This window comes from Phymastichus coffea, unplaced genomic scaffold (assembly GCF_024137745.1).
Source record: "Phymastichus coffea isolate CEN01 unplaced genomic scaffold, Cenicafe_Pcof_1.1 PCOF00018, whole genome shotgun sequence".
Taxonomy (NCBI): Eukaryota; Metazoa; Arthropoda; class Insecta; order Hymenoptera; family Eulophidae; genus Phymastichus; species Phymastichus coffea.
In genome coordinates this window covers 4,819,663-4,834,206 of record NW_026706829.1, presented here as the reverse complement: position 1 = coordinate 4,834,206, position 14,544 = coordinate 4,819,663, and the positions used below count along the sequence as shown (strand labels likewise).

Genomic DNA, 14,544 nt, shown 5'->3' with positions numbered 1-14,544 from the left:
ACCTACATAGGTTTGACATTTTTTTGTTTAGAAAAACACCAATTTTGATTAAAAAAAAATATTAAGAATAACTACTAGAAAATTCAAATCTTCAAGGCTCTGTAAAGCTTAAAAATCCTAAATAAAATAAAGCAAAATCAGGGGTACCTTATAATTTTGAGTACTACTGTATAGTAAAAATGACACTTTTTACGAATATTTTACTCTAACAATAGCGATGCATATCACTATATTTTCAGTTATCGATTGAGCAAGAAGCTTTTATCTACTTAGCAGTGACAAAAATCTTTTTATCAAATAATTTCTTTCACTTATTCATAAATTACAATTTCAATAATTACAATTTATTCAATTTAGTTCGTTTAAATATTATAGGAAGATGGAAAATGGATGTTTACTAGTGGAGAAGATTGTTCGGCAAGAATATGGGATTTAAGGTATGCTTCGTAATCATTATTATCTATTTTCAATTATAAATGGAGTGGCAGGAGATTCGCCGCTGCTATTATGTATACTCCTGGTCAAAAGTCTTTGCCCATCCAAACATAAAATTACTAAAATTTCTAAGTTTTATATCTGAGTTAGAAATCAATTTACAGAGTTGAGCGGGGGCTCATTTGAGAGATCTTTTTAAATTTTTAAAAAATATTTATATCACAATGATGTTAAATAATTTTTCCTTAATCCTATCATAAAAAAAGAATTTTTTTTTTCAAAAATGTTTGCTCATCTTCAAGTACTTACCGTTTTGCGAAAAACATTATAACGAGTGAAATTGTAAACTCGTTATATCTCTCTCTCTCCCTAGTAACGATATGTAAATATGACACAATCTTCCGAACTTATCTTACGTCATTATGAATTTATTATGTTTGTATCCATTTATTATCTATGTCTGCGTATGTAATTATCCTTCTGTATGGATGTAAGGTAAGTGAGACAAGAGAGAGATGCGAATACGCGGGACACTTCCGTGCGCGACCGCGAGGCGCGGAGAGAGAGAGAGAGACTTAGTCGCGCTTTAGCGAGTGACCGCGCGCACTGATTGACTCACTAAAGAGAACGAAATCGAGAGTCGAGCAGGCGACACGCTAGAGAGTTACTGTTGTGCGGACTTGTGAGCCAGCGGATAGATTTCTTTGTCTCGACGACTTTCCTTGCTGAGACCACGGTTGTGACCCAGCGGTTCCCTTTTCTTCTTCGATCCTTGAGCTTATGCCTTTGTCCAGAGGAGGATCGCGACGTCGCCTGGCCCCGTAGAGGATCCACGCTCGTGAATCGTAGCTGGTAGAGCAGGACTTCGTTAGAAGAAGCCGAGCCGCAGAGTGCACGTGGTGCCCTGTAATTTGTGCGTGCGCGTTGACACAAACCGTGCGACTAGGCTGCATATCTAGAGGACGAGCACCGTCATTGTAAGTACCGGCTTGTTGGTTTACTCTCTCTCCCTATTCACTCTCTCAGCGTACTCTCTCCTTCCTTCCGACCGCTCATGTCAACTCTTATTGATTAAAATACCTTTTACCGTAAGTTCCTTTCTTTTATTTAACCGTGTCCCGTCGCCTTTTTCGAACGTACCGCTTTTTCACGTCTACGCCCGCTTTTGAACCTTCGATTTTTGCGTTCATTAGCTAACACTACGAATCTGCGCGGATCCGGCTGTCCCATCACCGGCGTGACGAGTACCAAACCTGAGAAGACGGACAGTCCAGGAGGCTCCAGACTTCGCTCGGACATTCCTCATTTATCATTCATTTACTATTTCTTTATTTTTTTATATTGACGGGGTAAACCGGGTTAAATCCCCGTTATAACATCATAGAAAAATTAAAAAAAAGATTTTGTAGCTTTTTTAAAGCACTTTCATAATTATTGCTGCAAATTTTTTTTATACAAATTCATGTTCTATGCATTTTTTTCAAAACAATGTTAAATTTCAACTCTTCGTATCATTGAGCATTTGAATGGAACAAAAATGTTTATTTAAAAAAAATACTTTGTTTTGTACAGAAAGAATGTAGAAATTTTTTAAGAAATTAAAAAAAATTTTTTTGCCGTTTGTTTTTTTAACTGATATTGGTGTATCGCGAAAATGCATACTAAACCAATCAGCAAAGTTAAGCAGCATCGAGCACGGCTAGTACTTGAATAGATGACTATTTCACTGTATATAAAAAAATAATATTAAATGTAAAAGAATAAGGAAAATAAATCAATTAAACAAAAATTGATGAGAAAAAGTCGAAATGGCACAAAAGCCCCATTTTATTGATGAACAAAAAGAAGAAAAACTAATAAAAAAGAAGAAAAAAAAAGAAAGGCAATGCTAACAAGTGACGCGTACAATGTAGCAGATCGTTGCGATGTTGCGTATTGCGTAAATCATGCACTCACTATACAAACAGTACGATCGTGACGCAATGCATGCGTGGAACACACCCTTGATTGAGTGGGAAACGTGTTGCATTCAATATGCGCGACCACGTAAGAATAAGAAACCGATCACTCCCCTACAGCACACAGCATGCAAACACATATGTGCAGTTTGTGGGCGCACCGCAGTGGAGATCGCCGTAAATGTAGTTGAGTTATCTCGAAAGGACAACTCTGGCTTTGTGCAGCCGAAGACGATGGTGATAATCAGAGGAGGTTGACTCGAGTTTATGTGATTGCAATAGCCAATAATGCGTTACACATGGCTGCTATAGCCAATGAAATGCAACAGATGTCCATATACACACACACGCGTGAGAGACAAGCACAGACACACAGCATTTTGCACAATCGCAAACACGACACACACAAAAATGACGGCACGCCACTTACGCACGCATAACACAAGAACGACAACAAGAAGCACACTATAGAGAAACTATTGATGAAAATGTCTGCTCTGTTACTGACTGAAAAGGTTGCGCCATACCTTTTCTAGAAAAAAGAAAGAAAACATGGGTGGTTTTCTATGTGATGTTACAGCTAGAAACTGTAAGCAGTATCTGACAAGTTTTACAGGAATGCATGAAATGATTGGAATTGGCATCCGTCAGTGCTGCCAACCACTCTCGTGCAAATTCGCCAAACTCAGTCGATAAGCTGGACAACGGAATAGCTTGTTTTTACAGGTAACAAAGTGAATGAGAGATATCGGGTATGTAGTTTCGGTGTTTACACAATGTGTCAACTCTATTCTTGTCTTAATACATATAAATACAATATTTTTAAACTTTCCTATTTATTTGTTTAATTTAAATTTAAAAAATATATGGAAAATTCTAATTTGCTTATTTTCACTTCCATTGCGACTACGACTTGTGTTGTATAAACATCGAAACTATACACCCCATAATTCCCACTCACTTTGTTACATGTAAAAACAAGCTTATCAATAAACAAAATCGTATCGTCGAAACCTACATCAGTCTCTACACGATCTCAGTAAAATCCAAGCAGTTAAAAGAGTGATTTGAAAATGAAAGTTGCTTCTGAACCTTTGTCCAAAAGCGCATAAGTGCGAGTTTGCTTGCCGTCCGGGATGTTCACCTGCGCGGTCACGAGGAATATTAAGCATTCATTACCCATAGCGTTCGTGTTGCTAGCGTTGACAGAATCCGCTTCTCTTGCCAATCTGCACGACGTACCATTACACTTGCAGCGGGCTCATCACTGGTTTGCTGTCCTTGACTGTCGTCCCCAAGGTACTACTCTCAACCGTGCCCGAATTACTACCCTTAGCCGCACCCGAAGTACCGTTCTTTGCTCCGCGGTAAAGCAGGGAGTGCTCCTTCAATTTGTGCCTGCCAAGACAATTGAAGCACAATCTCAACTATCACGCGTGGCTCTGATATTGAGAGAGGTAGAAACACCTTGTTTATAGTCAAACACGTATTGTAGAACCAAGCACATAGGGTTTGCCAAGTCGGCGCATAATTTATTCCCACAAGCGTGACGTCCTTTACCAATTTAGCTGTATGTCTTTCAAGAAAGACTTGAGGTATTGCTATTTAATAACGTCCTTGAGCCGCGGTACTTCGTGCACGAAAGAGATAAAGATATCTTTGAATCTATCCCAGTCTTCGTACTTTCTTGAGAAAGTATGCAAATCAAGTCGTGGCAGTTTTGCCGTCATATATCATCACAATCCTCGTCATCGCGCGCGCGTCGCGTTCCTCGAGGACTACGCTCCTCTTCATTCTGCGCCGTCGGTAGTTCGTCAATTATGGTCAGCAGCCAGTCAAGCGTTTCCTCGTGGATTCGATTCACAGCTTCGAACTCGTTTTATAAAATGTACGGATGAATTTCTGCATCGGCACGCAATAAACAATTTCATGGTGCGTTTTACGAAGCGCCTTCCAGCAATCTTCGAAGTTACGAATACGCGTTTGAAGGATGGTTTTTTTTGAGAGTGATGGAGTCGCGTTCGCGCATGCGCACATTGATTGCTTCGATTTCGTTGCTGCGATACCGCTGGAGCGTTATTAGTTGATTTAAAGATGCACGCATAATTATAATGAGCTTGGTTTAAGCAATACAAATATATCACCGCGTGGTGGACCTCGCTCGTAGCTACGCATACAAAGAATATAAATCTTCTTACACATAATTTATAAACAGCATAATATAATAGCTACGCATTATAAGTAAAATTTGAATCAATTGCAATATAATTATACACAAACTTGATACTGAAAGCCTGATTGATAGCTATATATCTACACAATCCTCATCCGGGGCATCATGTTTAGTTTTATCAAACTTATATGAAAGAATAATGCCAATGTAATATGTCTCACCTGGATTGAGTTTGTGATAAAATCATAATATTAGGGATTTCAGGTGATTGCGTGATATGTACAAATAAATAAGCAAGAATTGATGAGTAAAATGGTAAACTTTAATTAACTTAATAAATAAATTTAAGATTCAGCCAGCATAAAAAAACCTAGTTGTAAGTGGGGGTAAAACCATTTAAATAAAATGAAATACAAAAAAATTACAATAAAGTCGAAGTAAAATTACAATTAAATAAATGAAACATAAAGTACTATATGTAAAGGTACTTCAAATTGACAACATACAAAAATCAGTCTGAAACCACTGCATAACTCGCTTACTTATACTTGCATACCGCATAATTAGATTGAATGGCCATTTAAAATAGAGTCGCTAGCTTATCAGCTTGAGGTAGGCACAACACAAGAGATTGAGAAAGACGAAAACCTCTCCTGCACGATAACGCAACGCCAACCTAGCTTTAACGGGGACAATCCTCGCTAACGTTTCTGTTTAGAAGGATTCAACGGGGGAAGTGCAGCAAAGATTGAGATGCTCCAAAAGGAGTAGCGCTTCCTCTGTTAAGGGCACTTCTGCCCTTAGCCTTTTGTAAAAGCATTGCTGGTTGTTTTGAAAAGGTACACATCTACACACACACACACACGCACGCAACAGTGTTACAAGCACAAGCACCGACACAAGTATCAGAGAACTTAGTCGCATTATAAATAATCATTTCTCACAAAATACAATGTTTTTATGAATCAGAATTTTTTTTAAATGAAATTCATTTGGAATGAGTTAATAAGAAACAAGACTCGACCTGTCGTTATTGTAGATGGGCGAGGTAGAAGATGAGGCCAAACCTTTACTTTTCATGTTTATAAAGCCATGATGTCATAACTATTTACCATGGATTTATCGATTTGAGCAAAAAAGAAGTCAGCCACACAAAAAAACTAAAAATGAGAGAAAAATTGGAAAATGCAGGCCGAGGCCTGAACACGCTGCATTCTCGGGTTGGGTTCTGGCGTCAGCGATTCATGCTATTAGTGCTGAAGCAAATAGACGCGCACAGCAGTTTGCGGTTTGCAGATATACACAAATTTGATTTATAGCTATATCTTGGGATTGCAAGTTGTTTGATCAGCTTGTCCTTCTCAGAAATTTGAGATGACCTACAAAATAGAAACTTTTCGGACAATTTTCTTATTCTATTCAATGATATATTTGGGACTCGCTTTTTAATAAAATAAATGGAAATAAAATACAACATAATTATATATATTATATTTATTATCCGATTTTTTACTGCTTTTGTTGATATTGTTAAAAAACAAATTGACACATATAGTGGAATAGCAAGTTCTGAATAAGATAGTGCACTAAAAAGGTATAATAATGACTTTGCAGTGGTTTTCTTCTTGAACCATTATTATTATTCAGAATAACATCAAGCTGATTTAACATACATCTGCGGATCGACTCACATTTTATTGTACGGAACATGTAGTTAGGTGCCTGAAAATTTTAGCATATTTCTAGCCTACTGTGTTACCGTGATAGCATATCGGTGTTTTTCGCGGCTAGTTATTCTGACCTCCGTTGGGGTAATGGTATTTCAACCTGCCATGTCCTTTCATGTGACAGTTACAATAAATACCTTGGAATGCGAATCTTTGATCATCTCCAGATCTTGGGCCTTTCTGGTTTTGCCAACATCTCATGCTCCGTATTAGCCATTGCGCCAGCATATATTCTACTAATCCCGATGGTGGAACTGTCAAACTGCACGGTATGATGTGCTGTAACTCTCGTTACCTTTTCAGATGGCGAATGTATAAGACTCTTTATTTGTCTCTTCTATGATGTTTCGTTTCAGTATAATGGCTTCGATTATAATGCTGCGTGGACTACTCTTAAATTTTTTGGTCTTGGTCTTGGTTAAGACATACCGAGCATTCATTCCGCTTGTTTGTGGATCTATTCCACTTTTGAGGCGAGCAAAGTGATAATTTATATCTTCAAATATCTATATCACTGTTTTTTGGCCTAAGCCTGTACATGATCTCTACGCGGAGGCATTAAGCATACGAGGGTGGTCCGATAAGTACTTAGCCTCACCGCCCGATGGCGCCACTCTCGCAAAAGAAATATTCTATCACGTAGTACAACCTTCTCGATGGTTACTGTCAAGATTTCAGCCGGATCGGAGTTGTAGTTTATTTTTGAGAGAGTGTGAAAGCAAGTGTGTCCCTTGATTTCTGAAAAATGGAAAAAGAGTAGTATCGGTGGGTGATTCGATTCTTGTTTTTGGAAGGGAAATCGCGCAGCGAAATCAAAAAGCGCTTAGAATCTGTATACGGTGACTCTTCTCCTTCGATGGCGACTGTCAAAAATTGGTTTAACGAGTTTCAATTTGGTCGCACGATGATTTTTGAAGAGCCACGTCCAGGTGCTCCGAAAACGGCTACCACGGAGGATAACGTGACAAAAATTCACGATCTCGTATTGGCAAATCGACGATTGAAGGTGCGCGAGATAGCAAAGATCGTAGGCATCTCAAAAGACCGCGTGGGTCATATCCTGCATGAAATTTTGGGCATGAGAAAGCTGTCGGTGCGATGGGTGCCGCGTTTGCTCACTCCGGACAACAAGCGCAACCGTAAGACAACTTCAGAGCAATGTTTGACGCTGTTTAAGTGCAATCCGAAGGAATTTCTGCGTCGTTTCGTGACAGTCGACGAAACATGGATCTCCTGGTATACATCAGAGACCAAGGAACAGTCGAAACAGTGGACTTTACCCAGCGAAAGTGCTCCGAAGAAGGCGAAGACTGCCCCATCGGCCGGAAAGGTGATGGCCACCGTTTTCTGGGATTCACAAGGTGTGATATAGATCGACTACCTGGAGAGCCTTACCTGCACCCTTAAATGCTTATGTAGTAATTAACGAGCCTCAGCAACGACGACTACTGGAAGAAAACAACAGCTACCAAAATCAAGAAACGGATTTGAACAAGACGACGAGTCAGAAATAGAGGACGAGCAGCCGATGAAAGCGCAAGGTATACACTGCCGTCCATATTTATTTGCCCACCCAGAGAAAAAATTACATAAAATTAAAAGTTTTGTTACTAAGGAAGTATTCACCCTATCGAAGCCTCCGGGAGCTCATTTTGTAGGTTCTGGCGAGTACTTTAAGATACATGTCCTCCCGAATCGATTAATAATTTTTTTCCATGTTTTATCAAGACATAAAGGTAAGTAAAAAATCAAAAATTTTTTGCCCACTTTTAAGTCCGAACATTTTTATGGGATAAATTTCCACGATAAATCTAAAAGGAGTATTTCGAAGCTTGTTCGAAGAGCTTTCGAATGCGAGGTAGCAGGATGTTTTTTCATAATTAGCTTAAAAGTTACAGACGTTTGAAAGAAAAAAAAAACACTTTTTTTCGAGAATTATTATTTTGGTACCATCTACTCGCATGGAAAAACTTTACTCGGAAAAAACGTGTAATTTGTAGCGTAGAATCAACCTAAATTTTCTCAGATTTATTTCGTAAAATTTTTTTTCCTACATTTTGGAGTCGATTATTGTACGACTTTGTGGTATTCTGTAATAACTGGAATACTTTATTATAGATTGAAATGATCATTTTCTTAACAAGGAACAATAAAAAAATCAATAGTATAGAAAATATCAAATATTCAGTTTTTATTAGTCCATTATCGAAATAAATATAATAAATAAATAAATTATCAATCCATACGTTTTGATAGCTTTAGAAATTCATGTTTCTTGGTAGTAATAATAATAATAGTAATAATAATAATACATATATGTATATATAAATATTAAGAGAAACATCTAAACAGTCAAGTCACTCCTAATAACATAACAGTATGAGAATCTCACAAAAAATTATCTATTTGAATTTGATTGAACTATAAAATTATAATACTGTAATTAAATGTTTTTTTCATCAAAATGCCAACCTTTGTTCTTGATAACTGCTTTGCAGATTCTTGGCATTCTCAGGATCAAATTTTCCAAGGTGGAAGCTGGAATCTTTTTCCATTCTTCTTGCAGGATCGTCCATAAATGTTCTCTAGACGTAGGGCAAATTTTCCGTACTGCTCGGTCGAGTTCTTCCCATAATAATTCAATAGGATTCAGATCAGGTGATTGAGGAGGCCATGTCATGATTTGTAGTATTTGCCGGTTCTGCAAGCTCTCCAAATAATTTTTACAAATGTTCGAGGTATGTTTCGGATCATTGTCCTGTTGGAAAATAAAATTGGGACCGAGCAGACGTCTTCCAGAAGGCACTACGTTCCTTTGAAGTATACTTTTGTATTTTTCTTTATTTAATATTCCTTTAATTCGGATGCAATCCCCTACTCTGGACCCTCCAAAACATCCCCAAACCATCACAGATCCTCCACCGTGTTTGACAGAAGGTACAATGCACTCCCGAGAATGACTCTCATTCTTGCGCCTCCTAACATAAACTTTTCTTTTTGAACCAAAAACTTCAAATTTCGATTCGTCACTCCACAATACTTTCCTCCAATCGTTCACAGTCCAATCCTTATGCTCTTTGGCCCATTTCAATCTCTTAGCCACATTTACTTTTCTTAAAAGTGGTTTTTTGACTGCTATTCTTCCATGAAGCCCTTTTTCTGCGAGCCTTCGTTTGACTGTAGTGACACTAATCGATTTACCAATACTTTTACTTACTTCTGATGATAATTCTACAGCTGTTAGGCGGCGATTTCGAGTACTCAAGTGAACTATATTATCATCTTGTTTCTTCGTCGTTTTCCTCGGTCTGCCTGCATTTTTTCTTGTGGTCACTGTGCCAAATTTTAAAAACTTTTTTACGTTATAATCAACCGTACGCCGTGATAACTTGAGCGTTTTAGCTATATCCCTATTGCTCTTTCCGATTTTGTGAAGAGCCACGATCTCACTACGGCTCTCTATTGATAAATTCGCAGTTTTTCCCATGCTGACGACTAAAGAGATTGTATGAATGAACTGGCAGTTTATTAACTGAGTTTACCTAGAGTATCACGGTGTCATCGTATGTTTATAAACAAAGCTGAATTACGCTTGAAGTGAAGTGACCAATTCTTAGAGTCTATCTTATTTTTATGATTCCGAAAGAATTCAACGTTGTTGATTCATTGGATATGATTTTATATTACTTATACTTTGTAATTTAGAGATGATAAAAACCTTTTGTGATAATTTTCTTGCTGTATTTATGAAAATTCCTAGATTGCTTTCGGCTTCAAAGAATTGAAAAACCGTAGAAAATAAAAATAACGATTTTTTCATTCATGGAATACCACAAAGTCGTACAATAATCGACTCCAAAATGTAGGAAAAAAAATTTTACGAAATAAATCTGAGAAAATTTAGGTTGATTCTACGCTACAAATTACACGTTTTTTCCGAGTAAAGTTTTTCCATGCGAGTAGATGGTACCAAAATAATAATTCTCGAAAAAAAGTGTTTTTTTTTCTTTCAAACGTCTGTAACTTTTAAGCTAATTATGAAAAAACATCCTGCTACCTCGCATTCGAAAGCTCTTCGAACAAGCTTCGAAATACTCCTTTTAGATTTATCGTGGAAATTTTTCCCATAAAAATGTTCGGACTTAAAAGTGGGCAAAAAATTTTTGATTTTTTACTTACCTTTATGTCTTGATAAAACATGGAAAAAAATTATTAATCGATTCGGGAGGACATGTATCTTAAAGTACTCGCCAGAACCTACAAAATGAGCTCCCGGAGGCTTCGATAGGGTGAATACTTCCTTAGTAACAAAACTTTTAATTTTATGTAATTTTTTCTCTGGGTGGGCAAATAAATATGGACGGCAGTGTAAGTGTGAGCAGCCAATAGATTATCGCGCGTGATAATATAACAAGCGGCTATATGAATGAAAATAAGAGCACGACAATCAGAGACATTAATCACGCTGTTATGGAGACCTTGCGTGTGTTTAAAGACGCTTCTGCGAATGAAAGTGGGTCGCGTTTGAGTAGACGGTCGTTGTTCTTAAAAGAATTACCTGAGTTCACTGGCGATTCACTCGAGTTGATAATCTTCGAAAAGGGGTATCGCGATTCGACGAAAGATTTTGAATACAGCGATAGTGGTGTCATCGATCGCCTGCAGAAAGCAATACGTGGAGATACAATGCGGAAACAAAAAGCTTTGTTGGCCACTGTACAATTTAGAATTTAGAAAAGAATTTGTAGGCGCGTTATTCTTTGGCAGCATGGGAAAATTCCATCAATTTCGGCACTGGACTTTGGAGGCTCGTGAACGTGACTGAAAGCGTGCAAAACTTTCACAAAATTTACAGACATAAAATATGAGTGAGGCGCAGTAAGACCATTTCGGTCTAATGTCTGTCAAAATAGGCCGACAACGAGAAAAACGATGGGGAGTGTTATTTACGTGCATCATGACGCGCCTGTACATCTTGAACTGGCAAGCATCTAAGTGCAAGCTCAACTATCATGGTGATATAAAATTGAGCATCTGGAGAGCGTTTTACGGAAAAAATCTTTAGCGATAACTGTACTAACTTAGGATCGAATTGAAAATCGCGTCACTTGTATTCTTGTCATACATGACTGAGTTTTATAACTCCTCTTTAAGAGCTTCACCTTGTCTACTACTTCGAGATCTAAGCATTCTGCGACACTTTGAACAAATGACATCATCTGTTTGGACAAAGTAACTGTACTTCTTATAAAAATCTTATTCTGTTTCTTAGCAAAGTCTCTCTAGGAATCGCTGCGCAAGTTTAATTGATACGCTCTATCATGTTTGCCCTAGTTGTTAGTCGTTCCCTGAAAATGACATTTTTTACGAAGCCCTATAAATAAAAATCTGGAGATGTCATGTCTGGTGAATTAGGAGGCCCCCATTGTCCTGAACAATTTTTCTGTATGATGCTAACGTTTCCAGATTTTTGGTTGCGTCGATTAAAATGAGTCATCTAGTATAAAAAAATGATAAAATTGATATTGAAGAGGTTGCCAACTATCTTATTAAAGATAGCACAGAATGCAAGGCATGAAAATTAACTTATAAGCAGTTATTTAATGTGTCAGGGAGTACAAGCAGTGAATCGTAATTTGAATCATGATGAGGCTCCTGTCAAATTTGAAAAAAGCGTGCCGGTAGTAAAAAAACAAAGATAAGTAGAACTAAATATATTTACGATTTAGCTTTAGTCACATTGCTATCAACAGCGCTTCAGACTTAATGTGGACTTTCAGGACACATACACCTGTCACTACGATTCTGGGATTCCGGGATGCACACCGGCTACTCCAAGATCACTAAGTCCCAGGAGAAGGGACGTCACCCCACCGGAAGCCCTCCAAAGAAGAGGAGGTGAAGAGGATCCGGAAGAGTATGGGAGATCCGCACCTGTTCGACAGAGGAGTCGAAGCGGATCATCTGGCACCGGTCCTCAACTATCCTCAGGACTCTCCACGACCCGACATGTTGGAAAAATTGTCCGCGGATGGAAATTGAGGTTTGCGGACAGTAGGGCACAGAGCTTGGATACGTTACTGTTAAGGTTGGAAGATCTGCGCGTGGGCGCAGGGCTAACTGATGACGAAGTACTTTGTTCTGTATCAGAGATCCTCGAAGGTAACGCGAGGACCTGGTACGATAACAATAAGTACCAGTGGCTCGGTTATGCCGAATTCGTCACCGATGCCCGGGGTTGGTTCGGCACTAATACGCAACAGCAATAAAGGCTGTTGCAGGAAGCCCAGAACCGGTTCCAGGGTGAGGATGAACTAGTGCGAGACTACGTATCCAACCTGGTGGCTCTCGTAAATGGACTGGAACCACCAATGCCCTTGAAAAGGTTATTAGACCTACTCCATGCAAACCTCCTTCCAAACTTCCAAATTCAGTTGCGTCGGAGCGAGATGAAGTCAATACGCGAATTCAACAGGAGGGCGACCGAGGTACAGAACACCTTATCTTACGGTCGTCGTCCACGTGTATTCGCCGACCCCAATTAGACGATCTTCCCTCAGCACGCCTACCAGCCGAGTAAAAGAACGGCTGGTAATAAATCCCAAACCGCTGCAATGGCCAGCAAAGGGAAGGCGCGTGTGAAGAAGGAGGCAGATCCGCAGTGCGGACAGGGCGTGGAGAACCCTGCCAGGAGGCCTACCGAACAAACATCGGTATCGGCTACGCAAACTTCCACTTCTGATAAGAAGATGGAAGAGCGTCTGGAGGATCGAGCGGATGTTGCGCAAGTTGGCCAATGAGAAGCAAGGCAGCCCTCTAGAACAGCGTAAGAGCCGATGACGTGGGGGAAGGAAAAATTCTCCTTCTCCCAGGTCTCCTGGCGAGTTGCGAGAAGGACAGCGGCGAAAGATCGGTTTCACCAAGCCTCTCCAGTGTTCCGCTTGTGGCAAACTGAGATTTAGTCGTAAATTCTGCCCAGATTACAACAAGGAAAACGGCAAGGAGAGCGAAGAGAAGAGGTCATCTTCGCGCCTCCAGTAGATTCGACCTCTCGCTGCGGGTCGCCGATGGAAAACAGCAAGTTGTCGGCGACCCAGGGATCCAAGCAGGTCCTGGAAGGACATCAAGAGAGCCCAGGGCCTAGCGATATGTTGAAGCAGAAGGCGATCGAACCGGATGCCAGCCCTCGGCAGAATAGAGGAGTGGTCATTCTCGAAGGACGAGATGGCCACATACAAATTGCGGAGGAGGGGGAAGACTCCGGGGAGAGCCTCTCCACACAAAAAACTTCTCTGCCGATAGGATCCACGAGTAGAAGCAAGCCCACCGTCGTCGCAGCAGCGGAAAGGATAAAACCGCTGAAATGCACGACGAAGGGAGGCAAAGATGTGACTGGTGGATATGACCCTGAGGATGAGACCAGGTGGTGGTTGCGGGTAGACATAGGTGACTTTAAAATTAGAGCATTCTATGATACCGGCGCCTCATCCACGGTCATGAGTCAATTAGGGCTGAGATTGGCATCGGAGATGGGACTCGGATTGAATGTGACCAGAGCGGGCGATGCAAGGCTCGCTGATGGGCGCCCATACCCTATAATTGATCACGTGATGTTCCCCTTTAAAGTAGGAGGAATCACGAAGGAAATCAGAGTCGCCATTACGCCACTGCTCACGGACGACTGCTACGTAGGCGCGAACTTTATAAGAGAGTTCCGCGCAGTTTTGGATCCCGACGAGGATGAATTATGGCTTAAGGACGCCCAGGTGAAATTACCAATGGAAGTGGCTGGAATTGATGGTACGGCATTTCTCGCTCCGGTAGGACTGTGGGAGGCCACGGAGACACAGCTGAAGGAAATAGAAGACCTTGTTAATGGATTGATTCCTGACGGAGGTCAGGCTTTAGGCTATGCCGTGGGGGTTAAGCACGAACTAGATGTTGGAAATGCTCGACCCATCAACCAGAAATACTACCCAGTCTCCCATAGAGTGCGAGAGGAAATGCACGCGCTGGTCAAAGATATGCTGGAAAAAGATGTAATCGAACCAGCGACCAGCGGATGGTCAAGTCCAATAGTAATGGTAAAGAAGGCTGATGGAAAATATAGGTTTTGTGTGAATTACCAAAAGATAAATGCGATTACCAAACCTGATGCCTACCTTTTACCATATACGAACGACATCCTAAGACGGACAAGGGATGCAAAGTTCATATCTACTCTGGATTTGAGCAGTGCGTACCATCAAAT

General features: G+C 40.0%; 1 protein-coding gene across 2 annotated transcripts in view; it reads left to right on the top strand.

Annotated features, from left to right (window-relative positions):
- Window positions 1-14,544, top strand: part of LOC131675251 (target of rapamycin complex subunit lst8) — a 383,875-nt gene that overhangs the window by 189,837 nt on the left and 179,494 nt on the right. For both annotated transcript variants that reach the window (XR_009303023.1, XM_058954158.1), the window contains exon 3: window positions 376-437. Coding sequence is in view for 1 of the 2 variants with exons in the window: in XM_058954158.1 (XP_058810141.1) it covers window positions 376-437 (62 nt within the window). In the remaining variant the exon portion in view is untranslated. The remainder of the gene's footprint in view (window positions 1-375; window positions 438-14,544) is intronic.